This window comes from Rhinopithecus bieti, unplaced genomic scaffold, assembly GCF_001698545.2.
Source record: "Rhinopithecus bieti isolate Rb0 unplaced genomic scaffold, ASM169854v2 scaffold_3875, whole genome shotgun sequence".
Taxonomy (NCBI): domain Eukaryota; kingdom Metazoa; phylum Chordata; class Mammalia; order Primates; family Cercopithecidae; genus Rhinopithecus; species Rhinopithecus bieti.
Window position 1 is genome coordinate 624,504 of NW_016804422.1, and position 27,037 is coordinate 651,540.

Sequence of the window (27,037 nt, forward strand, 5' to 3'; positions counted from 1 at the left end):
GGCTCAAGCCTGTAATCCCAGCACTTTGGGAGGCCAAGATGGGCGGATCACGGGGTCAGGAGATCGAGACCATCCTGGCTAACACGGTGAAACCCCGTCTCTACTAAAAATACAAAAAACTAGCCAGGTGAGGTGGCGGGCACCTGTAGTCCCAGCTACTCTGGAGGCTGAGGCAGGAGAATGGCGTAAACCCGGGAGGCGGAGGTTGCAGTGAGCCGAGATCCGGCCACTGCACTCCAGCCTGGGCTGGATAAGAGGAGCTTGCTAGCTAGGCCAAGCTCTGTTGTGGGCTATAAGGTGGAGCCATGGAGCAGACAGTCCTACGTCCTGGCCAGTACTGGACCTGTAGCTTCCTAGATTCCTGCTGTCCTGGCTCCTCTGAGCATCAGTACTTCTTATATGCAGTGGTGCAGTTAGGCGAGTGGCCACCAAACTCTTGACTAGCTGAGTCTCAGTCTGACCGGGCCAAGGGACCCCCAACCCTAAGGCAGTTGGGGATATTTAGACCCAAGTCAGGGGAGGCCAGAGGCCTATCTACTTTTCAGTCCATGGGGCAGGTACCCAAATGCTTTCTGGAACACTGCCCACCCCAATCCCAGCTTCCTCCCTTAAGAGCTGAACTGGCCAGGCAGCTGCCTGGACGCCCACACCCACCTGAGCACAGCCTGTAGTTGACCCACTCCTAACTGGGTAGCTTCCCCCATTCCTCCTTAATGTCCCTAGCAGGGGAAACTGAAGCGGGGCCTGAGGTGACAAGGGGTTCCAAGCATGGCAGGCTTTTCCTCCCTGCATAGGGGGCAGGTCCTTTTACTGGAGCTGGGGCATGAAAATGGGTAACTAACTTACTCAAGACAGTGAGGTCAGTGGGACAGAGGGTGGGTCTCTCCATGGTCCACAAGGTCACAGGACTGAGGGCTTGCCCTCCCTCATGGTCACCCTCTCCTACCTTCTTGGGTCTCCTCAGGCATGGCAAGCAGTGGGCAGTCGGTGGCCGATGATGGCATCCAGTAGCAGGACTGGACAAAGGCAGCAGTGGCTCCTTTGAGAGCCAGGGAAGGCCTGGCTGCCTCCCAGTCTTGGCCTAAAATAGGCCTGAGCTCAGCCCACTGGGCTATATTTAGAGGGGGCAGCCCTCAGCCATGGGAAGGGGCAGAGTGATCCACGTGGGCCAGCCTGGACTATCTACCTGGTGAGGGAACCAGCCAGGAGCCTGCCTCCACTAGCCTAGGTGCCCAGGGACCTTCAAGAGGAAGTGCACCTCCCTATACATCCAGAATGGCCACCCCAGGCTCAGCAAGGACCCACGTGGCAGCCAAGGCAGACAAGGAACCCCTGTGCATCTCTACTCGGCCATCCCTCCACCCCTGCAGACTCTTACCCACAGCCCAGTCATCTCTCCTCCCAGCGAACACAAGACAAGCGGCCTCCACTGCATGACCTGCTAGCACACAATACTGTTGTTGTGTGTGTCTTATAGAGGGTGATGGACAGCTGAAGCCTGATGCCATGAGGGTTCTGATAGCCTCACAAGTGGGCAGATACACCCACAGCACCCATGCTGGCCAGTGGGTGGACCTAGGTTGGAGGCTGGTTCATTTGTTACTAAGCTTACAACCTTAGGTAAAGGATCTCTCCTCCCTGAACTCAGTTTGCTCATGTGTAAAGTCGGAATAACAGTGGCTTCTCCCTGGCAGTGTACACTGAGAACCACATCTGGAGCATGTATCACAATCCACGGTTTTGGTCCTCCCCTGCTCCCATCTCGACAAGGGCAGACAGGTCGCATAAGGTTGTGTAAGGATGCACATTACTGCTTACCTTGAAGGGAGGAGGTGGTCCAGCTTCCAGCTTTCCCTCTGTGGTTGGATCCCTGTGCCCTTCCTTCCCAGTGGGGGCAAAGCAAGACTGTGGGCTCTACTTCCTACACACCTCAAACCTGTCACTCTGCTGTCTCACACTGGCCTCCCTGATGTTCCTCAAAGTTAACAAGCTTGTTACCACCTCAGGGGCTTGGTGGTGGCTGTTCCCTCCTGGAATGCTCTGCTCCCAGATAGCCCTGTGGTGGGCCCCTTCTTGTCAGGGAGCTCAAATGTCACCCCCTCAGTGAGACCTTCTGCATACATTCCTTTTTTTTTTTTGAGACAGTCTTGCTCTGTCGGCCAGGCTGGAGTGCAGTGGTGTGATCTCGGCTCACTGCAAGCTCCGCCTCCCAGGTTCATGCCATTCTCCTGACTTAGCCTCCTGAGTAGCTGGGACTACAGGCGCCCACCACCACACCTGGTTAATTTTTTGTATTTTTACTAGAGACTGGGTTTCACCGTGTTAGCCAGGATAGTCTCGATCTCCTGACCTCATGATCCGCCCACCTCAGCCTCCCAAAGTGCTGGGATCACAGGCGTGAGCCACCACGCCCAGCCACATACATTCTTTTCCACATCACCCAGTTTTCTTTTCTTTTCTTTTTTTGAAACGGAGTCTCGCTTTGTTGCCCAGGCAGGAGTGCAGTGGGGCGACCTCGGCTCACTGCAACCTCTGCCTCCCTGGTTCAAGCAATTCTCCTGCCTCAGCCTCCTGAGTAGCTGGGATTAAAGGCGCGTGCCACCACACCCACCTAATTTTTGTAGTTTTAGTAGAGATGGGGGTTTCACCATGTTGGTCAGGCTGGTCTTGAACTCCTGACCTCGTGATCCGACTGCCTCAGCCTCCCAAAATGCTGGGATTACAGAAGTGAGTCACCGTGCCTGGCCCAGTTTTATTTTCTTCGTAGCACTTAGTCCTGAAGTTATATTATGCACAATGTGCCCTGCGTGTCACTATTCCCAAAGGCCCTACAGAACCTATTCAGTCATGTGGAACCACTTTTTACTTTTCTTTTTTTTTTTTTTTTTTTTTTGAGGAGTCTCACTCTGTCCCAGGCTGGAGTGCAGGGGTGACATCTAGGCTCATTGCAACCTCCACCTCCTGGGTTCAAGTGATTCTCCTGCCTCAGCCTCCCAAGTAGCTAGGATTACAGGCGCGTGCCCCCACGCCAGGCTAATTTTTTTGTATTTTTAGTAGAGACGGGGTTTCACCGTGTTAGCCAGGATAGTTTCCATCTCCTGACCTCCTGATCCGCCCGCCTTGGCCTCCCAAATTGTTGGGATTACAGGCGTGAGCCACCGCACCTGACCGGAACCACCTTTAATCCTCACCAGGCAACTTTGGACAGGAGAAACTCAGGCCCTGACACCGCCAGGAAGGTGCCCAAGACCACATAGCAAGGCCTAGAACTGGGGTTGTCTGCTGGGGCCATTCCAGCTTTGGCTGATAATGCGTTTATTGCGTTACTTTAGTACAGTCGGCCTGCCTTGCCCCACCGCCAACAGCCCAGCCTGTTCACAGTTTTCTGCTCACTGCTCATTACCCAAGGAGGTGGGGTCTGTCCCCCAGGGTGGGCACTCCAGGCACTTCCTCGGCCCTGGACGTTGCTCTGGAGCCCAGCTTCCCCGTCCCTTCCCTCCCGGCTGAATCCTGCGCCCGGCCTGTGCCACCCTTCCTGGGGCTGCTACATTCAAGGGTTATCCTGTTAATAAATAAGCCCGCGCAGCTGCCCTCAGCCAGGGCCTGTCGGTTGGTGTCTCCGTCGGCCTGGGACTCCCAATGTGCCCGGCCCCAACCCGTCTGTCTTTTCAGGGTCTGTCTGGCTCCTCTCCCGCCTGTATTCTGCTTGGTTCCCGGCGTGGGGACAGTCCGGTCACCAGTGCGTTGCGCTGCGCGGCCCCCGCTCAGCGCGTGGCTCAGGAGCGTGGGTCCGCCGGTTACGGCCCTTCCTCCGCGACTCCGGGGGCAGTGACTGCAGCGCAGGCTGTGGGCGACACATGCGCAGGGAGTTCGCGCTGCCACCGCCGCCCGGCTCCACCAGCTGCAGAAAGTCCCGGTACCAGAGTTTGGGGCCCGGCGGCGCGGCGGGCGCAGCCTCCTCGGCCCCCGCCAGCCGTTCGGCCTGCGTAGCACTCAACACGTGCAGCGACAGGCGACGCAGCGGTTGCGTAAAGCCCTGCTCGACTGCAGCGCACAAGTACACGCCCGAGTCCCGGCGCCGCAGCCTGCGAAGCAGTAGTCCCCGGGCGGTGCGCTCGGTGCGCTCCTGTGCCAGCACCTGCGGGCGGGGGGCAGCGTGAGGCGGGGGTGTCGGGCGGGGAGCAGGGCTTCCGGGCCCTAGCACGCGACGGAAGAAGCAAAGAGTCATTGGGAACCGAGGTGGGGCGGGAAAGGGGTGCCCCCGGGGCGCACATTTAAAGGCTGAGTGTTTGGGAGTTGGTGGTCTTCAAGGGAGAATCCGAACGAGGCGCGGTTTACATGAACGTGGGGGGTAGGTCAGGGATCTCAATGGGCAGGTGGAGGGCGGGTCTTCTCCCGAATTCAGGGGAGACGGGTCAGGAGCCCGGTTGGAAGCAATGGGGCCTCCGCAGCTTGTGGAGTGCAGGTGAGGGACCAAACGACGGGGCGGGGAGTGGGTCTGGTTGAGCCGGGCTTCGTTGGGTAGGGCGGGGCTTCTCCTGGATGCATGAGCCTGGCAGGGAGGGTGGAGTAAGGCTCACCTGGGTATGGGCTGTCACCCCTGCGCGCTGGAAAGTCCACTCCACGCGCGCCTGCAGCGAGCGGGGCTCACACTCGAGAAAGGCGCTGCTGCCCTCCACGCCGAACACTTTGTGTTCCAGCAGCGCGGGACGAGACGAGTCTTGGGGCGAGAAGAACGTCAGATTTAGGCAAGGCAGGGAAGGTGGGGCGTCTTCTGGGGCTGAGGGTAGGGACAGCTGGGAGACTCACCTCCGGAGCACAGCGTACTGGGGTCGCCATTCCTTACGTCTTGCCGCCGGAACCTCCTGTGGGGAACATCGGATCTTCCATGAGCCCTTCTTCTTTCAGCCCCAGGCAGTGAAAGACCCTTCGCCTCCCTCCCGGCGGCCCAACCCCGACCCCGCCCACCTCTTGACACTGGGCTGGAAGCGCGTGCACGCGACCCCGTCCCAGGCGCAGTAGGGGTCACGCGCCAGACAGCATTCGGCGCAGACGCGGCCGTGGGCAGCGCAGCGGTGCAACGCGATCTGGGCCACCGCGCTCCGCGAGGCTATGTACAGCTGGTGCTAGGGGGCACGAGGGGCTCTGGGCTGACCGAGGGCGACCCCATGCCTGCCTCCCATCGGTCAGGGATCCCTTCTCCCACTCGACAGATGGGAACACTGAGGTCTTACGCCTCAGGTCACACAGTCTAGCAAAGCCAGAGCCTGTACTGAAACGCGGGACTGCGAACTACCAAGAGGGGCCAGAGGCTTAGGACACTCCAGGCACAAGCTCAGTCCATCCCACCCCCACCCCCATCCTGGTCACTCACCCTCTTGGAGGAGATTTGCATGCTGGTGACAGCGGCCGAATCCTGAGAGGGAGGAGGGGCGACGGGGTCAGGGCTTAGTGGGGTGTGGAGGGGTCCCAGGCGACTGGGGGCGAGGCCTCACCTCAAACACGTGCAGCTCCTCCAGGAGCAGCCCCTCTGCGCTGGGCCTACTGCCTTTGGGGACCGAGATCACCTTCAGCACCGTGCCAGCGTCTGCAGGAATGAGAAGGGGTAATGACCATTGGTGCTCCCGGACAGCTGAAGATAGGGTCTCCTCGCCTTTGAGGCTTCTACCCTCAGCATATTTGGGTTGTGAAGAGTGTGGACTGGAAGAGTGTGGGTTGGGCAGCTTCCAGAAGGTGGAGACACAGCCTGGGAAAGGATGTGGAGATGGGACTGAACAGGGAGAGCTTCCACTAGCAGCCCACAGGGCCTGGATGGGATCCTGGGGGTCGCCGTGGAGGGATCCTGACCTGTGCCAATGAAGAGGACGTCATAGTGTCCGTCAGCGGCTGCAACCCGGTCCGTGGCAATTTGAGTGAAGGTGTAATTGGCTCCAACTTGTAGGAAAAGAGGGCGCCCCCCAATGGGCAGGACAGAGTTGTACATGAGGGGGTGGTTCCGCGCAAACTGGATGACATCGTCGGGGAAGTCCTTGGTGGAACTGAAGGTGCCAAAGGTCTTGCTGGGGCACTGGGGGTGGGGGGAAGAGAGGTACAGTAGGGATATAGATATGGGGGCTTGATAGGCGGCCCTCCATGCCAAGCCTCTGGGAACATGAAGGGGGATGGGGACAGAACCCTGCCCTGAGAATTAGAGAGGAGATGCAGCCTTGCCCTGGGAAGTCAGAGGCGGGAAACAAGCTTTGTCTTATGGAAAGGTTTTCCCACCCATAACAAACGAAGAAAGCACATTTACCAAGAAGACCCCAGGCCAAGTTCTCAAACCCTTGAGGCTTTGAAGTGGGTTGTAGCAAAAGTTCCTGGGCTACGAACCATGCCTGGCCGCGGGTAGGGGACGCGACCCTGGTATGACACCCACTGGTGCATGGGCCCCTCCTTGTGTGCAAAGGGTCCCAGGAAGGCCCGGCGCACGTCGTTCATGCTGTACACGCACACTGCAGAACCCTGGAAGATGCTGCTGGAGGAGAAGACCAGGGCGGGGTGAGGGGCCCGGTGGAACCCAGCGGCCTGCTCGGGGGCTCCCTACCTCCCGCCCCTCACCTGGACGTGGAGAAGACAGCATAGAGCAGCGGGGTCCGGTGGTCCCGCGAGGACAACAGAAACACATCCTCTGCGGGGAACGGGCCTAGCTGGGGTAGGGCGCACAGCCCCGCTGCAGCGGGGGCTCCTGGAGTCTGCACCGCTGCCCCCCTCCCCAACCTCATACCCACTCCCGCACTCACGGAGCTGATCGAAGTGGGTGTCGCCCTCGACGCCCGGCACTGAGCACACCAGCCGCGCCTTCAGAAACGTCGTCCACTTGTTGACCAGGCTGCGCTGGCCGCCCACGTCGTTCTGCCGGGACGATCAGAGGGGATGAGGGCGAGATCAGGGCTGGCAAAGGGGTAGGGGCAGGGTCGCCGGGTGTGGCCCAGGGACTCCTCACCCGGCAAATCTGGCCAACGCGGGACACGGACAGGCGTCCCAGTGCCGGCGCCGCCTCTACCGCCGTCTCACGAAAGAAGAAGTAGATTTTGTCGTCGTCTGGGTTCTCGCTCTCCGGGATCCAAAATACCTTGACAAACTTGGGCTCTGACCGCGGCAGGAGGCATGGGTCAGCGGGTCCTGGCCTCGCCTCCTGATACGAGACCCACGCGCTGCTTCCCCTTCCCGTAGCGCGGGCACAGCACACGGGATCACAGTGTCTGACCACCCAACCTCTAGGACCACGTCCAGTTGGCGCTCTGCGCCGACCGAATCCAAAGAATCAGGGCATGCGAGGCAAGAAGCAGCCGCGAGGGGGCAGCAGAGACCGTGGCTACCTGGCGGCCCAGGCGGGAAGCCCGGCTAGCCTCTGATCTCGCCCCACAGAGTCGCCCAGCACCTTAGGCTTGGGTAGGAGGGAGATGAGGTAATCTGGTTTCACCTTCACTCATGAATCGCCCTCCCTAGCATAACCAGATGCTCCCCACTCCTGCTTCAAATCCTTCTGCTGGGTCCCTTTTTATTGTATTATTATTATTTTTTGAGACTGTCTTGCTCTGTCGCCTAGGCTGGACTGCTGGATCTCGGCTCACTGCAATCTCAGCCTCCCCAGTAGCTGAGATTACAGACACAGCCCACCACTACACCGGGCTAATTTTATTTTATTTTATTTTTTGAGACAAAGTCTCGCTCTATCGCCCAGGCTGGAGTGCAGTGGCACAGTCTCCACTCACTGCAAACTCAGCCTCCTGGGTTCGAGTCATTCGCCTGCCTCAGCCTCCTGAGTAGCTGGGATTACAGACACACACCACCACGCCCGGCTAATTTTTGTATATTTAGTAGAGACGGGGTTTCACCATGTTGGCCAGGCTGGTCTCAAATTCCTGACCTCAGGTGATCCGCCCGCCCCGGCCTCCCAAAGTGCTGGGATTACAGGTGCACACCACTGCACCTGGCCAATTTTTTTATTTTTTACTAGAGACAGGGTTTCACCATGTTGGCCAGGTTAGTCTCAAACTCCTGGCCTCAAGCTATTTGCCTGCCTCAGTCTCCCAAAGTGCTGGGATTACAGGTGTGAGCCACTGCGCCCACCAGCCCCTAGTCCTTATTTAATTTTTATTTTATTTAGAGACAGAGTCTGCTCTGTTCTGCAGTGGCAGCATCATGCTCACTGCAGCCTCCAACTCCTGGGCTCAAGTGATCCTTCCATCTCAGCCTCCTGACTAGCCAGGACTACTAGGTGTGTGCATGCCACTGCCCCCAGCTAATTTTATTTTCTTTTTTGCAGAGACAGGGTCTTGCTTTGTAACCCAGGCTGGTATGAAACTCCTGTCTTCAAGCAATCTGTCTGCCTCACCTCCCAAAGTGCTGGGATTACAGGCACAAGTCACTGTGCCCAGCCCCCATGGCTCTTAGAATAAATAACTCTGGCCCCTGACAGTCCAGGCCCCCTTATCATTACTAGCTCTGCAAGTCTATTCCTTTGCTTGTTCCTGCATCCAGGCCTTTGCACTAGTTGCTCCCTCTGCCTGGAATGCTCATCCCTGAATTTTGCTGGCTGGCTCTCTTGTGCTTGGGAATTAGCTCATACTCCCCTCAGTACAGCGGCTTCCTTTACCCAACCCCCTCCACCCACCCAGTCTCCTTTTCACTTCCTCCCTTGTCTCTGGCCTCATGGCCATTGGACTTGATCTTATCATGTATGTGATCTGTGAACTCAGAGGTCACAGTCATACCTGTCGTATCTGTCTCTGTGACACCAGTGCCTGATTAAGGAGGGTATTTGGTAAGACCTGGCCACACCCACTGCTCACTTACTTTATGGGCCTTGCTTGGCACCTGCCCTGTGGGAGGGTGACGGCCTTCTCCCACCAACCCCACCAGCCTCTCACCATTGAGCCAGCGGGAGTCGTGTGGCTCTGTTCGGAGACTCGGACGTTGGCCCAGGCTGCGAAAGATGGTAAAGTCTCGGCCCATGAGGTCTGCTGCCACCCCTGAGTATAGCTCCTCCCCTACAGACAGAGCAAGGGCTGCTCAGCCAAGCGGAGGCTGTTGGGGCAGGAAGGCCTGGGGAGCTCTGGGAGTTCTCAGGGAGTCAGTGAGGCTATGGGGGAATCCCTGGAGCTCTTGGGGTCTTGGGACTTTGTGAGGTTCGGCAGTTTCTAAGGGATTCTGTTGGGGCCTTAGCCCTTGGACTCACCCACCAGCACGGAGGCAGCCCGATGCCTAGGGTCATAAGGACTCTTCCCTTTGCCGTCCTCTATCCTTCCTGGGTCCAGCCGGAGCACGGGCTCCTGGGAGGTGTGGCAAGTTGTGACTACCAGGCCCTTCTTACCCTCCTGACCTCCCTCCCTGCCTAGATATGGCCTTACCTCTGCCCGGTGGCCCACTTCCACAAAGGCACATGTTGGGTGGAAGGCTCCCGTGCCACAGGCCAGCAAGTGGGTGTGGTTGTAGGCGTGCAGCAACTTCACAAAGTTCATGCACTCAGTCTAGTAGGGTTGGAGGTGTGAGGTTTCCCCCAGGGATATGGCCTTAAGAGGTCCCAGCTCACCAGTGGCATCCTCACCCCTCCCTCTCTCTCGCATTGACCCAGGCAAGTACTAACATGGGCCACAGGGAACTGGGGGCCCTTGCTGACCAGCCCAGGCCTCACCAGGGTGGGCGTCTGGGGAAGCACAGGCCTGCAAAGCCTCCATGACTCAGAGGCCCCCTAGAAGAATTACACGAGCCCCAACCCTGACTCACCACCCCCAGACCTCAGCCACCTCGACCTCCCTGCCCTCATCCCAGCCAGAACAGGCAGGCCTCTGTTTTAGCCCTGCCCTGTCTCTGGGGTGAGGGGCTGACCCTCCCCACTCCCAGCCCGGACAGCCAGCACTCACACCAATGTCCTTCCCTGCCCAGTTGCACTCCTCTCGCCATTCCACAGGGGCCGGCCAGGCCAGCTATGGGGAGGTTGGGGGAGAGGGGACACAGGTCAGAGACTTGGGATATTCTCTACCTCAGGGAGCCCATTCCTCTGAGTCTCTCGAGGTAGGCTGGAGTGGGGTCCTAGGGCTCCTTCCCTGGGCAGTGCCGGGGTTGGGGGTCCCTGGCACCTTCTTGGCCCGCTTGCTGATGTTGTCCAGGCTGAGGGAGGCCACATGGTTCTCGGCACCCACAAACAGGCGTCCACGCTCCTCATCCACCAGCAAGGCCTCATAGCAGCAGGTTCGCTCCAGGCTGAAAGTCTGGAGACCATGCCAGGCCTGGAGCTCTGCAGGGCAGGACACTGCTGAGGACTCACCAGACATGCTGGAAGCCTCCCCCAGGTCATTGCCTTTTAGCGTGGTGACTCTAATGGGCCAAGGTTGCTCCTTAGGACCTGGCCTGTCGATATACATGTGAGTTTAACATGTTGTGTGATTACAACACGCAAACCCAAGCCCACCCAGGTGCACGTGTGGAGCTGCCAGGGGAGGTGGTACACCCCCCAGGAAGAGGAAGGCAGGTTGAACTTGGGCACGCTCAGACAGGTGGTATCTCCAGGCAGGCACACTGGGAGGCCAGGCTTATGGACACCAGAGTCCTGGGGGAGACTGGCATGCAGGGATGGCCAGACCCCCAACTCCCAAAAGTCAGGCTGAGAGTTCCTTTCCTGCCACTCCACCACCAGCCTGAGCTCAGCAGAACTGCCTATTCACTGCCATTGCCCAGGAGCCACCTTCCTGTACAGGAGGCATGAGAAGGGGGCTCTGACTTCTCTGTTGCTCTGCTGAAGGAGTATCGCCTTGTTGGGGTTACTGAATGGAACAGAGACAAGGTCTGTTGCTATGGGGACAGGAGGGGTCTTCCTGAGAAAGCACGAAGAGAATGTGGGCAGAGGCTGGGGGCTGAGGCCCAGACAGGGTTAACTGGAGGTGGCCTGAGAGTGCCACTAATCCCACCAGAGTCTAGTGACAGGCATGCACATGGGGCAACAGCCAACACAGAGCCCCCTGGCCATACCGGGACCCTTTCCTGCCCACCTCAAGCTGGGCCCTCCTGCCTGCCAGGTGCACCTACCTTGGAAGGAGAGCCGAAGGCGTGGGGGGCTGGGGGCGGCACCCCCCAGCCCCACTGCCCAGAGCAGGGCCAGGCCCGGGATCATGGCGGCGGCCCCGGCCCGCCCCATCTCAGCAGCTCGGGGCGCTCAGGGTTCAGCGGGTGTGTGTGTGGAGGAGCCTTGAGTTGCCCTGGACTCTGCCCCAGGATCTGGAAGAGAAGGAGTCGGCAGAGAAGGCGAGGGCGGGAGGCTAGGGAGGGGGAGTCCCCAGGGATCAGATTACAGCCCCTAGGGGAAAGAGGCTGGGGGGTCACATTCCACTTCCGAACCCTCCCCTCCGAGGGTGCCCCGCCTGGCCACAATCACAGACACACCCACGCCACTGGGCACACCCTTAGGGTCACCCTGCACTGGCAGGTTGCCTCACCACGTCACCCTTCCCAGTAACCTCCCCTCTTGTATACACACTCACAGACATTAATTCACAATGCGCACCCACTTCATGCCAGCCTCGGCCTGGGAGGAGGGATACTGGGAGACATAGGCAAGGTCCCCACGTGAGAGAGGACAGAGCACCAACAAGGATGGATGCAGAGGGTGCCAAGTGCAATGAGCAAAACAAGCCAGTCAAAAGAGTGAGAGTGACAGGAGCGGGTCAGGCCTCTGGAGGTGGCAGTGTCCCCATAGTCCCGCAGAAAAACGCAAAGACACTTTTGAGGCTGGAGTCAAGGGTGTGGGTGCCTGTGAATGTGAATGTGTTTCCGAGTGTCCCCTTGTGATGTGTGCATGTGTGTAGTGTGTATGCACATGTGTATGCACATGTTTACATGTCTATGTGCAAATATATAGTGGCATGTTGCACATGTGTGGATATGGGTTGGTATGCACATGCATGTGGCACTATGCAATCTATGCAGTACATATGTGCGGTACGTGCATATTTTGTGCACAGATGTGTTGCACATTTGTGCATGTGCAAACGTGTGCACCCATAAGGGTGGACATGTCTCCGGGCATGCAAGTGAGCAAATCCAACTGCAGCATCAATCACTCCATTCCTCTGAGGGAGAAGTGCCACCCAGGAGACCCAGGACCTGGGCAGAAGCCTCAGCCTCTGACTTGGGGACTGCTCCCAACCCAGCTGAAGCAGCCTCTGCATCTGAGCTTGAGGGCTGTCTCTCCACACCCCTGAGGAATCAAAGAGGGGCAAGGTGAGGCAGCCCTTCACTTGTGCCCCAGCCTCCTGGCCTCGCTGAGCTGGCCTTCCCTCTCAGCGCCTCCACAGCCTCTCTGAGCCTCTCCCTTCACTTCTCTCAACCCTTGAGGTTTCCCCATCTTTGAGCTGCTTCACTCTAGGAGCCAGACACCTCCCCCGGGCCCTCAGCTGGGGCAAAGACCTGGCTGCCATGCCCACCCTCCTTCCCAGGGGCCAGCTGGGCAGGTGCTGGACACAGGAGCCCAGGGAGTGGGGCAAGGTTCCAGGTGGGATTAAGCAAGTGGAGCGGCTGCTGGGGCAGGTTCCAGGCCCCTCCACCCACACTCCTGCCCAGCTCCTGGCCCCGTCCCAGGCCAGGACCCCCACCTCCCTCCTTCCCCCCGCTGACACTTGCCACTGCCTCTTCTCAGGTTCTAGAGGTCTTCCAGGCCACCACCAGCTGCCTTCTCACACTCCACCAAGGACTCCCGAAGCGGCACCTCTCCACTCTGGCCCCTTCCCACCCTGGGGCTGCAGGGGACCCTCTGACGGCTCCTTTAAGGAGCAGCCCCCGCCCCCACCAGGCCAGCCACCGCCCCACGCGCTGTGCCGTAAAGTTTAGAGGGCGGATCGGGTGACCGGGCAGGCAGCCGGGACCGGCTGGAGAAGGCGGCCAGGCGGGAGTGGAATGGGCACAAGGGAGGGGCTGGTAGGGACAACCCCTCCCCTATTGGGTCTTAAGGCAGAAGTGTGCCCCAGGTGGTGGTCCCAGAAGCCAGGTGGCCAGCCAAGGCAAGGGAGGAAGAAACCCCAGCTCCAGGGGCTCAGTAGGCAAAGGGAATCACTGGGTGGGGGCACCACCCGGGGACTCCAATATCTCACCTGTCCCTCCACAGGTGGGAAGCTGTGGGGAGAGATAATGGGGAGCTCAGCTGCCACCTCAGTTCCCAGGGACCGGCTGGGGTGGGCGGGCAGCCAGAGGTCAGGGGAGGGGCTCTCAACTGGAGGTCGGATGGGCCCTTGGGACCCAGTCCCGGTCCTTCCTCACCACTTGGGCCACTTAGTACTTCAGCGACCTGACCAGCAGTGGCTTCTTCCACAACAGCCAGATCGGGGAGGGAGAGGAGGGCAGGAGAAGGGCAGATCCAGGAGGAGCAGCAAATCTCACTTCTGCACCACAGGGCGGGGCCCATCTGGAGTCCCCCATCCTGGACAGGTAGCTCTGCATCTCTGCTAAGAGGTTGGGGGCGGCCTATGACCTCCCTTCCTCTGACCTCTCTTTCTAAGTTGGAGGTGGAACAACCCCCACCAAACCCAGAGCCGAAACCTGAGGGAGTTTTACAGACAGGATGGAGCTCCTGTACCTCGGAGCCTCAGTTGGGAATGACTTGGGGTCTTTTCCTGAAGCTTAGTCTGGTGAACATGCCCCATTTGTAGCATGAGGGGTACTTCTCTGGAGGGACTGTATGTTGATAGTGGCAGAGTGGAGCCCTCAAGTCCACCTGAGTGAATATACCAGGGCTTGAGAATGGGCTTTGATCTTTCCATCCCCAAAAAAGGCATTTTCCTACCACCTCCCAAGGCTGATGGGGCAGTGTGGGCATTCTAAGTGTTGCAGCTTTGTTGCCCAGCCCTGGATGCCTCCAGCCAAGCAGGGACAGAGGTGGGAGCAGGTCTCCTGGAAGTGGAAGTGGGGCCATGCTCTCCTTCCTGAGCCTGAGGACCTGGTGTACCTGGCCTGGCCTGGCCAGCTGGCAAGTGAATAACAGGGGCCAATGAGAGCCGCAAGGCCCTTCAGGAGGGCAAATGGAAGGACAGATCCCTGCGTGGGCCCGTGGGCTTCCTGGATGCGGCCTTTTCCCACTCCGGGAGTAGGTGCCTCTAGCCTTGGACCTGGGCAGGCTCTCCTGGCCCCATGCAAGCAAACAACATTCTTTGGCTGTTTACAGCTTTCCACCCAAGCAGCCAGGATCAGCAAGTACCTCAGAGGCCCCCATCCACTCCCACTGTGCACCCATAGGCCCTCACTGCCATGTTTTCCAGGCCCAGGGGCCCGGTCTCCATTTCATCACCCTGCACTTTCCTCCACTAGCCTGCATTCACTCTGGGAAACAGGACCAGGACCACCCCCCACCATTATCTTTCCAAAGGCCTGGGATTCAACCCCCAGCCAAAAGGACTGGGCTATCTCTGTCCCCACTGAGTGCTGTGCCCTGTCCTCTGTCCTCTAGATGTGTACCCTCCCTTGAGTAGGAATGGAGGTCCCCAGGGATGGGAGGCCAAGTTGTCCCTGATTCCACATGGTCTCCTTTCCGTTCCTCAGCCCCAGGTCCAGTGTGCCAGGCCATGGGTAGGGGCCCCCATGGAGGCCAGCATTCCAGGAGCAGGGTCACTGCCTGTGGATCACACTAGGGGCTGGAGCTCCTCGAGGATTCTACAATCAGGCAGCCTGGGCCTGAGTCTCAACAGAATGGGGCAAACCAGGGGAGGCAGCTGGGGTCCCTTTCCCCGCCTGTCCTCCTGCCCTGGGCCTCTCTCTCTTTTTTTTTTTTTTTTTTTTTGAGGCAGAGTCTCCCTCTGTTGCCCGGTCTGGAGTGCAGTGGCCAGATCTCAGCTCACTGCAAGCTCCGCCTCCCGGGTTTACGCCATTCTCCTGCCTCAGCCTCCCGAGTAGCTGGGACTACAGGCGCCCGCCACCTCACCCGGCTAGTTTTGTATTTTAGTAGAGACGGGGTTTCACCGTGTTAGCCAGGATGGTCTCGATCTCCTGACCTCGTGATCCGCCCGTCTCGGCCTCCCAAAGTGCTGGGATTACAGGCTTGAGCCACCGCACCCGGCCTGGGCCTCTCTCTTTTGAGAGAGCTTCTAGCGACAGAGGCCTGTCTGGGTTCTTACTCTGGGGCTGCCTGTCAGTGCACGGCCTGCCACAGCCTTGGCTTTTCCTTCTGGAAAAACCTGGATTGTGCCAAATCTCAGCACCTGCCTCCCCACCCCTGGCCACCAGCTGGGCCTGCCCCTTTGCCCATGCCTGGACTCCGGGTGGTGTGGTTGGTGTGGGATACCCATCTGAGGAAGGCTGTGGCAACCCTCTCAGTGCAGCCTGGGCTGGATGGGATCTTGGGCGCCCCACTCATACCTGCTTTAGTCATCAGGGCTGGTGGCTCCAATGAACTCTTCCTTGTTCTGGCCACGTAGAAACCAGGTCATGCTGCCCAGAGGACTTAGGCACAGTAGGGACAGGCGTGGGCGGCCATAGGATCATCACCTGAGGCTAACTTCCCAGACACTCTAAGGCCCCGCCCCAGGGGCATCTCCTGGGGAAGCATCTGCAGGCATGTCCTCACCCCAGCCTGGTCTCCACATTCCCAGGGGACCCTGGCCCACCTTTTTTGAAGGATAAGCTCCTCCCCTCCTTTCCTGTTCCCCTTCCCTTCTGAGGGTCCTGTCAGAACTGAGATGGAGGTGCTGAGGGAGGGGCTACCAAGAACTCTGGGCCTTTGGCCGTGGCCCTACCCCCACCCGCCCCACCCCTGCCCTCCCCCCCTGCACATTCCTCCCAGGCTGAGGTCAGCCCCTCTGGGATGCGGGAGCCCCCCCGACCAGCCACATCGCAGCTCTTCCCTCACTCCTGTTTTCCTCATTGCCCAGCAGGGAGGGGTGGGAGGAGAGGGGCTGGGGCGGGGCCTCCCTCTCCCTCCCTCCTCCCAAGCCCGGCAGGGTGGAGGGGGCTGTGCCAGGAATGCTGGAAAGTGAACTCTGAGGGCACACTGCACTCATGAACAGACATTCACATAAATACTGCATTCTCCTAACTGGCTAGGAGAGAGCCTCCCAGGAGTGCTGGGTAGGGGGCTGTGAATGCTCTGGGGAGGGCTGGGGAGTCTGGAGTCAGCCCCAGGGATCAGCCCCCTTGTTAGTCCAGCAGGAGGCGGGGTTGACTCCCTAGCTGGAGTCTGCACCTCTCATCTTCTCTGCAGCTACAGACAGCGCCCAGGCAGGTCTGGCACACAGTGGGGGTACCACAGGTATGCACTCTTGCTGCCACCTTAGCTCTGGGCATCTTGGGCACCCAGGCCTATGAAGGCCTCAGAGAAACACTCCACTGCTGCCTCTTCCATCCCAGCTGAACAAGGCCCCTTCTCAGGCTCAGCTCTTTTCCCCTTTTGTTGTGCTCCTCACCCCAGTACTTTTTTTTTTTTTTTTTGAGACAGGATCTTGCTTTGTCACCCAGGCTGGAGTGCAGTGGTAGGATCATGGCTCACGGCAACTTCAGCCTTCCACCTCAGCCTCCCAAGTAGCTGGGACTACAGGCATGCGCCACCATGCCTGGCTAATTTTTTGTATTATTGTTATTTTTTTTTGGTAGAGATGAGGTTTTGTCATGTTGCCCAGGCTGGTCTTGAACTCCTGGGCTCAAGCAATCCTCCTGCCTTGGCCTCCCAAAGTGCTGGGTTTACAGGCGTGAGTCACTGCTCCCGGCCACCGCAGTACAATTACTTCCTAAACCGTCTGACCCCTGTGCCCAGGGTTCTACTCGAAGCTCCCTCCCTCCCCTGGGTGAAGAGTCCTCAGTCTTCTCACTTCCCAAGGCCCCAACCCACCCCTGGCACTACCAAGCCTACCCTCCTGAGAGCCCCTACCTTTTGTCTGTCTTAGGACAAGCACTGACCCCTTTACCCTCCCCCAGGCTGTATCCCTGGGGTCATTCTGCCACTTCTCTCCCCATGCCTCCCCTCTGCAGGACCCTGTCCCTGACCCCTGACTCGGAGAGCTTGTTGAAGTTTGGTAGGATTGCAGGCTCTTAGCTTGGCATTCACTGGGCCACTCTCTTTTTTCTTTTCTTTCTTTCTTTCTTTCTTTCTTTCTCCTTCCTTCCTTCCTTCCTTCCTTCCTTCCTTCCTTCCTTCCTTCCTTTCTCTTTCTTTCTTCTTTTCTTTCTTAGAGAGGATCTTGCTTTGTCACCAGACTGGAGTGCAGTGGCAGGATCATGGCTCACAGCAGCCTCCTGAACTCCTAAACTCAAGTGATCCTCCCACTTCAGCCTCCCGAGGAGCTGGGACTACAGGCACACACCACAACACACAGTTAATTTTTGTATTTTTTGTAAAGATGGAGGTCTCACTATGTTGCCCAGGCTGATCATGAACTCCTGGGTTCAAGTTATCCACCTGCCTCAGCCTCCCAAAGTGTTGGGATTATAGGCCTGGGCCACCACACCAGGGCCACAGGACCACTCTCTGTATCTTGGTGGGGGCCAGTCTTCCAGTGCTCCACCTGCCCCGTTTCTGGGATGCATTAGCTCTTCTGTTGCCAAGACTTTGTTTGCGCTGTGCCCTTCACTCTTTAGACCCTTCCCCTTGTCACCTGCTGGACTCCTCACCGTTCATGATCCACCTGGCTGTCACCCGTCTTCTGTGTAATTCCAGACCTGTGGTGTCAGGTTCAAGCCTCTGGGCAGGGCTCTGGGTTCCCCACTGTGGGGGAAGCAACAGGGGCTACAATCACTGGTGACCCCAGGACCCAGCGGAGGACAGGCACAGGGAGGCAGGAGATGGTGTGCCCATAGGAAGCCCTTCCACCTTCCTAGGCATGCTAAGTCTCCATGGGGTTGGAGGATGGATGGAGAATGGACACCCCTTAACCCTGTCCCAGTCCCCCAGGCCTTGACGACCCTGACCTCAGTGAAGTCAGAAAGCAGAAGGCAATGGGATGAGATGTCAAACTCTGATTTTTCTCCCAACAAGATTATCAGGGGCTGTGGGGCTGCATCTCTGGCAAGGGGAGAAAAGGACCCATGGCCTTGACTTCTGCTCCTCTTGGATATTAGTGCCCATCACCGTGTGACTAAGGGCTGAGTGGGTGGCAGGCATGGACACATTTGCTGCCACACACATGCATACATACCCCAGCTGACTAGAGGCCATCCCCCTGGGTGATGAGAGGTGCTGCCTTCCCTCTGGTAGTCCATGGTAGAGATGAGGACCGCTAGGATCTTTTGTTTTTAAGAGAAGGGGTCTTGTTATGTTGCCCAGGCTGGTCTCAAACTTTTGGCCTCAAGTGATCCTCCTGCCTTGGCCTCGCAAAATGCTGGGGATTACAGGCATGAGCCGCTACACAGCCAGGGTCTCCTTTTTTTTTTTTTTTTTTTTTTTTTGAGACAGAGTCTCATTCAGCCCCACAGGCTGAAATGTAGTGGCACGATCTTGGCTCACTGCAACCACCGTCTCCCGGGTTCAGGCGATTATCCTGAGTAGCTGAGATTACAGGCACCCACCATCATGCCCGGATAATTTTTGTATTTTAGTAGAGACGGGGTTTCACCATGTTGACCAGGCTGGTCTTGAACGCCTGACCTCAGGTGAGCTGCCCGCCTCGGCCTCCCAAAGTGCTAGGATTACAGGCGGGAGCCACCGTGCCCAGCCCCAGGGTCTCTTTTTAGGGCAGCAGGCCCAGAGATTGGGGTCAGTTCTGGGGAGTGGGGCCAGACCCAGAACTCAGCCAAACAATGCTGTAGTCTTATCCTTGCCTCCTCCCTGATTCCCAGGGTCGTTAGGACTTGGCTGGCCATGCCACTGATCAGGCAGCTAGAGTCAGGGCTTGTATTCTCCACCCAACTGGTTTGGCACTCAGTTTGGGGTGGGGTGGGGTGAAATGATTCTAGGGAACTGAGACAACTAAGTTTTCCTGACATCAGAAGCCATGGGGCTCCCTGGAACATGGGACTTCTTCCAGGTCTTGGCAGCCCCTGCAGCCTCAGTGATCCCTGCTGTAACCCTGGAGAGGACCCTTTCCCTCTTCTGCAACTGGTATCCGGGTCTGCACCTATCTGCTGGGACAGGGGATGGGATGGGGGGTGTCTAGGCCTGGGGAACTACAGAGAGGCAGCCTGACTGGCTCTTCCTCACAGAATTTCCCTTTACTCTCCTCTCTCAGGCCTCTCTGACTCTGAAAGCTTGCCTCTCTCTTCCCAGCTGCTCCCCCATCCCACAAATGGGTAAAAATACCAAAGTTCCCACCACATCAGTAGCCAGAGCAATTATTTCAAATGGACCAGGCCCTCTGGGAGGCAGATCAGCTTCATGGGGAGACAACCCACCCCATGCCAGGAGCATGAGCCTGGGTCCCTGCCCAGCTCTGCATGTCCTGCTAAGGGTCCTGGGCCTCACAGCTGCAGCTGCCCATGGGTGGAGACAGAAAGATGGGGCTTCTTAGGCTGGGAGGGCTCTGGAGATGCAGGGCCAGTGAGCATTGAATTTCTGGTGTTCCTCACCCAACTGCTCCTGAGGGTTGATGAATGGCTGAGGTCCAGCCTGGGACAGCTCCGGGCAGCAGGGGATGCCCAGGAGCCAACCTCATGGAGTCCCTTCAGTTGGGGTGCAGGACACCTGGGCAGCCCGTTCTTGCCTGCAGCCCCCTATAGCTGGGAATTTCCCAACCACTAAACACAAGGCTGAATTGACAGGCCGCCTCCACCAGTGCTGGGACAATAGAGCCTTATGCCCTGGAAATCTGAGCCTGGGTGGGAGGCCAGGGCAGGTGGAGGCCTAGCTGTCTGCACTCAGGGAAGCCCTGCTCCCAGGATCCCACCCAGACCCACTGCCAAGACGGCACCAGGGCGATCCTGCCAGGGCCCCGCATGGCCCACCCAGGGAGGGAGGCACTGGGTGAGTTAGGCAGACAATGCCAGTCCCTCAATGGTCCCTCTGTGCAGGGTTCCCCCTCAGGACAGAAGGAAGGAACCATCTTCCGCCCGCTTCCTGCTGGGCGGGCATCAGGGCTCTGATGCTCCTGCTTGCACATCTGCGGCTCAGCGGGGTCCAGGCCTTGGCCTCTGAAAGAAGGCGGGGGACCGGGGTTGGGCGCGGGATCCTGTTCTCCGTGTCGTTGGCCCTCGCAGGCAGGGGTGGGGACCGGGCCTGGGGGTCGCCGATGTCCTTCCGACCAGGCGGCAGCAGCCTCTCATCTCCTGCCAGTGCCCGGGGCCGAAGGTACTGGGCACTGGCAGGTGTGCGGGGGCGGGGTCCCGGGGCTCTGGCTCAACCCTCCCTCCCTCCTCCCCGCCTCCGCGGCGCCGACCCTGGCCCGCCCCCTGCCCAGGCAGCTCTGTCTCGGGGTGGCCGCGGAGCCGTCGCCGCCTCACAAAGCTGCCTTTGTGTCCAGCGGCCTCCGCGGGACCCGCTGACGTCAGCCTCCGTGACCAGCCAGACAGGGCCGAGCGCGGGCGGCGGCGCCCCCTGGCGGCCGGAGGCGGAGGCGTTAACCCCGGAGCCCCACCCTGTCGAGGCCGGCTTTTCCCCCAGCCCGCCCCGACCACGTTCAGGCCGCGGCTGCTCCTGCTGCCCCTGGGAGAAAGTCCAGGCGCCGCGATGGCACTCAGGGCCCGCCCCACAAGCATCAACAGCCTTGTCATCTGCAGTTCCCTTCCCCAGCAACGCGCGGGCCCTTCCCACAGCCTCAGGGAGCTTTCCATCTTCAATGATCTGCAGCCCCCAGGCCCAGCCTGTGGCAACCATCACATGGTAATACGGGGCCTGTCACTACCCTTCAGGTTTGACGGGGGCCCTCTGGGGCAGGGACCTTTCAGAATATGTCTCAAGGCCCCTACTGGCCTTCTGTTTAGTCAAGCCAGGACTGCATGCGGCCCACCTGGCTGTGTGGCCTTGGCAACGCACACTCTCCGGGCTTTGGTACCCAAGTCGTAAGTCACTTTCTCCTTCCGCGTTAGAGACGTGCCGGACACCCCTCCTGCTCCCGGTGTGGAAGAGCACCTTACAACAGTTCCCTTAGAAGCCAGTCCAGCTGCCCGAGACCCAAAGCTGCAGAGTGCTGGGAAGGTGGGGACACATGGCCCCCACATGTATGCTGCCTAGTCCAGGTGGGAGAAATGAAGCCCAGAGCTTCGGGCTCCAGGACGGCCAGGAAAGCTGAGTCAGGGCCAGGTTGAGGACGGAGGTTAAGACCACCATCACTTTGGCACACCGTAGCCGGGGCCTCTGCCCCTGGGAGCGAATACCCATCAGTTCTCGGTATTTTTTTTCTTTCTACATTTTATTATTTCAAACCAGGTGAACAATTCCATAAAACATGTGAAAAAAGCAAGGAAGTGTTCAACGCTGAAGGCCCCGGGCCTGGGACAAGGGAATGAGGGGTGTGGCCCCCCAGCAGGCAGCGGCGGTTCCTAGGTTAGCGCTAGGGAGCTACATTTTAGGTTAATGGAGCCTGGGCCCAGGACCGCTGGGGCAGGGTCCTCAGTGACGTTGGCAGTTGTCTGGAACAGCCCTTGGAACCCAATTCTGTGGAGGGCAGGGCAGGGTTGCGGCTCGCACAGGGGCGGCCAGCAGAGGGACGGGTGTAAACACGCAGACACACTCAAGGCACGGAGTCACTTGGAAGGCGGGCTGAAGGGGTTGCTGGTCAGGATCTGATAGTTTTAAATAGTTTTCTCTAAAAGTTTTCTAGATTTGCAGTTTTTTTTTTTCCTTTACTTTCATTTTTTTTTTTTTTAAAAAGCTACGAGAATGAGTAGGTGGACTGTGGTCTCCAGGAATGGTGGCGTCTCACGCTTCTTGTGCTTTTTCCTTTGGGGCCTCCGAGCGGCTGGGGGGTAGGGGGACTGGGCAGGAGGAGGCTCCCTGTAAACATTTGGACTTGGGCTGGGGCAGGGGCTGGTGTTGGGCAAAGCTGGGGGTCCAGGCTGGAGAAGCAGGGGCCCCTCCAGACACAGCCTTGGGAGACTCAGCATGTCCCCTCTCCCCCATCACAGAACAAGACAATGGTTAAAAACCAGAACAGATGCCCAGAAAGGGGGTACCATGGCCATTACCAGCACCTCAGACAAGGGCAGGCTTCAAACAGGGAGGCCCATGGCAACCCCTCCCCTACATCTGGAGCTGAGGGGATAGGGGGAGCTGAGAACAAAGAGAGGAAAGAGGAGAAAAGCGGCCGGGGGAACAGGCGGGGAGCGTGGTCTTCTTGCCCCCATCTTCTTCAAGGGTTGGGGGGTACAGAGTTGGCGGTGGCCCTGGAGGTGGGGGGAAAGCAGAGCATGGATCGGGAAGCAGCCAGGACGTGCCTCTCCCCCACCTCCCTCGACAATGACCCTTCTCCATTTTTCCTACCGATTTGTTACCAGGGACACAGTTGCCGCCCAGGAGCCAGTTTCTGTTGCTGGGTTACATGGGGGAGGGGAGTCTGTGGCACTGGGAGAGTCATCCCCACCTCCACAGGGGCCAGTGGGGCCAGCCTAAGCCCAGGAAGCTCAGACAGGTTGGAGGGCAAGAGCTGGAGGTGTGCACAGAGCTGGTGGTAGTGGGCAGGAGGGCTGGGGTCCGCTGGCCCAGGCTCGGCCAATGGCCTGGTGGGTGAGGAGGTGAGATTTCTCCAGGGAACATCAGAATGGCCTCTGGTTCTGTCCCAGGGCAAGGCCAGGCCCTTCTGTCTGGACCACTGGGCTGGGCCTGCTTGTATGACTTCCTCCATGCCCTGCACCCCACTCACTTGACCTCCTGATTCACACCCTGTACCTCCTCCTCCCTTGTCCCCTGGTCACCTATTGCCCCTCCCCCCCCAGGTTCACCCTTCCCACCCCAGAACCCCTGCTGGGGCTCCAGGCCCGCTTAGTTCTTCCCCAGCTCCCTGCCACAGCCCCTCTGGCTCACCATCCCGCCAGGCCCCGCTGCCCCTCAGAAGAGGCCGCAGTCCTTCAGGTTGTTCTTGATGATGACGTCGGTGACGGCGTCAAACACGAACTGCACGTTCTTGGTGTCGGTGGCGCACGTGAAGTGCGTGTAGATCTCCTTGGTGTCTTTGCGCTTATTCAGGTCCTCAAACTTACTCTGGATGTAGCTGGCTGCTTCATCATACTTGTTGGCCCCTGGGGAAGAGAAAATGGTGAAGACTTGTGTTGCATGTGTGGCAGGCAGGCCCCATCCTATATGTGCAGCAAGGGTCTGTGCGTGTGGATGGCCAGGCATACAACCTGTGTACACATGTGCACAATATGACAATGTGTGTGGCTGCCCATACATGCCAGATGTGCAAAGGGGTACCCTACTGTGTGAAGGAGGATGCCCAGGTGCACATGTTCAGGGGTACATGCTTGAGTGTGTTAAGGGCTCCACATGTGCACACATAACTATACAAGCCTAAGTGAGGCACCAGCCCCTGCAAATGTTCTAAGGTTACACTTCCGTCCAGTGGGGGGCGCCTGAGGGCCACCTGGTCACCAGGGGCTACTGGGGACAAGCAGCAACCCTCTGGAGGCCCTGTCCCCACAGTCCCCACACCTGTGTACTCAGGGAAGCAGATGGTCAGGGGACTGTGTGTGATCTTCTCTTCGAACAGGTCCTTCTTGTTGAGGAAGAGGATGATGGACGTGTCTGTGAACCACTTGTTGTTGCAGATGCTGTCAAATAGCTTCATGCTCTCATGCATGCGGTTCTAGGGGCAGAATAGCGAGGTCAACACTAGCCATCACTCCCTAAGCCCGCTGCCTCCACCTGCAGCATTCTCTCAGCCTCTCACCATCTCCTCGTCCTCAGCTAGCACCAAGTCATAGGCGCTCAAGGCTACGCAGAAGATGATGGCTGTGACGCCCTCAAAGCAGTGGATCCACTTCTTCCGCTCAGACCGCTGACCACCCACATCAAACATCCTGCAGATATAGGATCACTTTAGCTCCAGGAAGGGAGTGCTGGGGGAGGCTTTCTGCCCCATTTCCCAGGTTGGCTGACATCTGGAATCATCCACACTTGCCCACCTCATCCCTGGTTCTGGGCCTGGGGCTTGGACAGCAGGCAGGCTGCAGCCACATCAGGCAGGAGCAGCAGAGGCTGTGAGCAGCTGGCAGAGGTGGCATGGATCCTGACTGCTGGTTCACTAGGTGGTGAGGATGTGCTTGCCCAGAACATGTGAGCCTTGCAAAACCTCAGTGGGGCTGAGGGATCCTGGACCAGCCCCTACCTCTGCTACCCCAAAGGCTGGCAGGTCCTGCCCCTCCCACCTGTTTATATGCTTGCTCACTTGAAGTGTAGGTCCTTGAAGGTGAAGTGTGTCTCCACGATCCCCGTGGTCTTTACGCGGGTCCGTAACACATCTTGCTGCGTGGGGATGTAGTCACTCTGTGCAATGCGCTCCAGGTCATTCAGGTAGCTGGCGGTGGGGGGTGGGAGGGTCAGTGGGGGCCAACATGGGGCCACCTTACCTGGACCCTGGGCCAGCTGGAAGAGGTCCCTTCCCTCCCATGCCATTTCTCAGGCACAGCCCTTGCTTTTTTCCCTTTTTCTTTCTTTTTTTTTTTTTTTGAGACAGAGTGTCACTTTGTTGCCAGGCTGGAGTGCAGTGGCCTGACCTTGGCTCACTGCAACCTCCGCCTTCCAGGTTCAAGCGATTCTCCTGCCTCAGCCTCCTGAGTAGCTGTGACTACAGGCACGAGCCACCAAGCCCAGTTAATTTTTGTATTTTTAGTGGAGATGGGGTTTCACCATGTTGACCAGAACGGTCTTGATCTCTCGACCTCAGGTGATCCACCCACCTCGGCCTCCCAAAGTGCTGGGATTATAGGCGTGAGCCACCGCGCCCAGCCTAGGCACAGCCCTTGCTTCTTTAACCCCTACCTGCATTACCTCATTGCTCAAATGAAGAAACCTGAACTCAGAGCCCCCAGCCTCCCACCTGTAGAATGGGAATGGGAGGAGGTGCAGCTCTGTGGACAGCTAGCCAGCCAAGATCTAGTACCCAGGGTCTGAGCCAGGCCTGCCTCGGACAGGATCCAGGATGTTGGGGCTATAGGCAAAGAGGGTGGGAGGAGGCAAATTAGTCCTTCAGTGAAGGATTCAGGATGGGCGCAATTACGGCACTAGCCGCAGAGCAGCCTGGTGCGGTCCCTCAATGTGGTGCTGGACAGTTTAGGGCCTGCCAGGACCAGTGGACTCTTTGTCCAGTACCCAATGAAATCTGGGCTCCTCAGGGGGAGGGTACAGACACCTGCTTGGCTGGGGTCCCAGGGGCTCCTCATTACCAGGTTCCCTTAATTAGTATCAAGGCTACCCCTGCAGGGTCCTACCTCTGCTGCCTGCCTCAATATCCCTGCCATGCCCCGGAGGCTGGTCCGAGGCCTCCGGGCTGCTGCCCAGAGCCGACTTCTTATTCCTGGGGCAAGGCTGCTGGGGCCGGCCCTTGGCTCCCACCAGCAACCAGGCCAAACCAGGCCAGAGGGAAATGATCTCAGAGTAGCAGGGACAAAACAGAAAAACAGGAAGGGCCATGGGGAACCAAGACGCATGTGCTGTGACCCGCATACCACGCCCCGCCCCCTTCTGCCAGAGCCCTCAATGTGGAGGCACCATGGTGCATTCCACACCAGCCTCTCCCTTTTCCCCAACAGGTGGGTTCGCCCCAGGAACCCCCTGCCTCGCTGCAGTCTTGGAGGGTTGCTGTGAAGAGGGGCTGGAGGAGCCCTGCTTCCTGTGGTGTTCCAATCCGCAACTCATCCCTGGGGGGGACTGTCAAGCCATAAACCTGCCTGGGAGAGCAGAGCCCGTGTTCACTCCCAAAACTGTGCTGGGCACACAGTGGGTGCCTAATGTCTGGAGAATGAAGCAAGAGAATGATGGAGAAGCGGGAGGTGGCCTGGAGATGGCTCTATCCCTGCTCCCTTTGAGTATCACGGGCACCAAGGTCCCTGCTGCTCTGACCGCCAAGCTCGCTGGTGGCTGGGCCAGAGATCTCAGGGAGGGGCAGTGGTGAGGCCTGGGGGCCCCCACAGCATTTGACTGTGACTCCACAGCTCCTGTAGGGGGTACCTATTCACAAGAGCATTCAGGCCATGTAAGGAGGGTAGGAGGAGGCTGTTCATGTGGCTGGGACAGGGCTTAGGACCCTCCTACTCCCACCCACCCTTGCTGAAATCCACCCTCTGGGTGGGCTCAGGATTGGATGAACAATAGGAGCAAAAGGGTGTTCCAGACAGAGGGGATTGGCTTAAGCAGAGATCGGGGAAGGCTAGAGTACAGGGACAGCAGCCTATCTGGTGACACCATCCAAAGCCTGTGGATGTCCCCTGCAGCCATCCTCAATGGCTATCAGCCTGTCTGTCCTGTTCCCCGTGGGTTCCTCAGCACCCTCCACCAGTCCGAGTACATGACAGATACTACAGGGAAGGAGTTCAGAACTGTGGAAAGGGTGCAGACCTGTCATGCCTCTGGGATTGCTGGGACCCCTTGTAATTCCTCAGCTGAGTCCTGGGTTCAGCCCAGAGCCAGCGAGGGTCAGAGCTGAGGTCCAGGGACTCTGACCTACACACACACCTGTCACCTCCCAGATAACTTCTTCCCCTGTGGCCCCCGCCAGCCAGCCTCCACAGCCTATGTTCAAGCACAGCCAGCTCTCCACCACCCCGAGGATGCTGCACATGCTATGCCCCTGCCTGGAATCCCCTCATCCACTCCTCCCCTGGTTGACTCTCCTTTAGAGCTCAGAATCCTGCTTTTGGGCCAACTCCACCTCTACCTTTTCACTAACATCCTAAATTGTCACTGCATGGGGACTTTGCTCCACTCATCACTGTGTCCTTGAAGACTTGCACAGGGCCTGGCACAGAACAGGTGGCAGCAAATGTTTTTTTTTTTTTTTTTTTGAGATGGAGTCTCGCTCTGTCGCCCAGGCTGAAGTGCAGTGGCTGGATCTCAGCTCACTACAAGCTCCGCCTCCCGGGTTTACGCCATTCTCCTGCCTCAGCCTCCCGAGTAGCCAGGACTACAGGCGCCTGCCACCTCGCCCGGCTAGTTTTTTGCATT

General features: G+C 58.5%; 3 protein-coding genes and 1 long non-coding RNA gene across 16 annotated transcripts in view; 1 reads left to right on the plus strand and 3 right to left on the minus strand.

The window, feature by feature from the left end:
• The window catches only part of LSMEM2 (leucine rich single-pass membrane protein 2), a 9,704-nt gene extending 8,619 nt beyond the window's left edge, over positions 1 to 1,085 (minus strand). For 2 of the 4 annotated variants that reach the window (XM_017868003.1, XM_017868002.1), the window contains exon 1: positions 947 to 1,085. In XM_017868003.1, coding sequence (XP_017723492.1) covers positions 947 to 1,004 — 58 coding nt within the window. In that variant the 5' untranslated portion in view covers positions 1,005 to 1,085. Of the gene's footprint in view, positions 1 to 846; positions 918 to 946 lie in introns of those variants that run through there. The other 2 variants (XM_017868005.1, XM_017868004.1) reach the window with 2 other exon arrangements.
• Positions 1,086 to 3,270: 2,185 nt separating this feature from the next.
• On the minus strand, positions 3,271 to 15,722 carry SEMA3B (semaphorin 3B). 9 transcript variants are annotated; one of them, XM_017868010.1, is made up of 19 exons: positions 15,379 to 15,722; positions 12,658 to 13,146; positions 11,068 to 11,256; positions 10,122 to 10,279; positions 9,906 to 9,968; positions 9,393 to 9,512; positions 9,221 to 9,314; positions 8,913 to 9,032; positions 6,983 to 7,128; positions 6,780 to 6,891; positions 6,598 to 6,682; positions 6,370 to 6,514; positions 5,848 to 6,067; positions 5,496 to 5,587; positions 5,375 to 5,416; positions 4,969 to 5,126; positions 4,810 to 4,865; positions 4,581 to 4,720; positions 3,271 to 4,138 (listed from the first exon to the last, which is right to left on the minus strand). In XM_017868010.1, exons 3-19 carry the CDS (start codon positions 11,174 to 11,176, stop codon positions 3,734 to 3,736), a joined length of 2,265 nt encoding a protein of 754 aa, XP_017723499.1. In that variant the 5' UTR covers positions 11,177 to 11,256; positions 12,658 to 13,146; positions 15,379 to 15,722; the 3' UTR covers positions 3,271 to 3,733. The 9 variants fall into 9 exon arrangements, with proteins under 9 accessions (XP_017723499.1, XP_017723500.1, XP_017723498.1 ...); XM_017868011.1 differs by having other exon boundaries at positions 6,370 to 6,511; positions 6,598 to 6,667; positions 10,122 to 10,294; XM_017868009.1 differs by having other exon boundaries at positions 6,598 to 6,667; positions 10,122 to 10,294.
• A 4,681-nt stretch (positions 15,723 to 20,403) lies between these two features.
• On the plus strand, positions 20,404 to 21,819 carry LOC108526963 (uncharacterized). The gene is made up of 2 exons (XR_001884657.1): positions 20,404 to 20,761; positions 20,968 to 21,819. It is a non-coding gene; the product is annotated as an uncharacterized LOC108526963 (long non-coding RNA).
• The window catches only part of GNAI2 (G protein subunit alpha i2), a 32,961-nt gene continuing 27,204 nt past the window's right edge, over positions 21,281 to 27,037 (minus strand). For both annotated transcript variants that reach the window (XM_017868017.1, XM_017868016.1), the window contains 5 exons: positions 24,264 to 24,392; positions 23,766 to 23,895; positions 23,528 to 23,681; positions 22,901 to 23,115; positions 21,281 to 22,263 (listed from right to left, as the gene is read on the minus strand). In XM_017868017.1, the coding sequence (XP_017723506.1) occupies positions 22,925 to 23,115; positions 23,528 to 23,681; positions 23,766 to 23,895; positions 24,264 to 24,392 (604 nt within the window). In that variant the 3' untranslated portion in view covers positions 21,281 to 22,263; positions 22,901 to 22,924. The remainder of the gene's footprint in view (positions 22,264 to 22,900; positions 23,116 to 23,527; positions 23,682 to 23,765; positions 23,896 to 24,263; positions 24,393 to 27,037) is intronic.

Bases quoted from the DNA above. Each gene is read 5' to 3' on its own strand.
- SEMA3B (XM_017868006.1), bottom strand. From the start codon at position 11,176: ATGGGGCGGGCCGGGGCCGCCGCCATGATCCCGGGCCTGGCCCTGCTC. The intron at 7,129-8,912 runs GTGAGAGGCTGG...TGCCGCGGTCAG, and splicing joins CGACTCCCGCTGGCTCAATG to AGCCCAAGTTTGTCAAGGTA. The intron at 6,892-6,982 runs GTGAGGAGTCCC...TCGTCCCGGCAG, and splicing joins GCGTTGGCCAGATTTGCCGG to AACGACGTGGGCGGCCAGCG.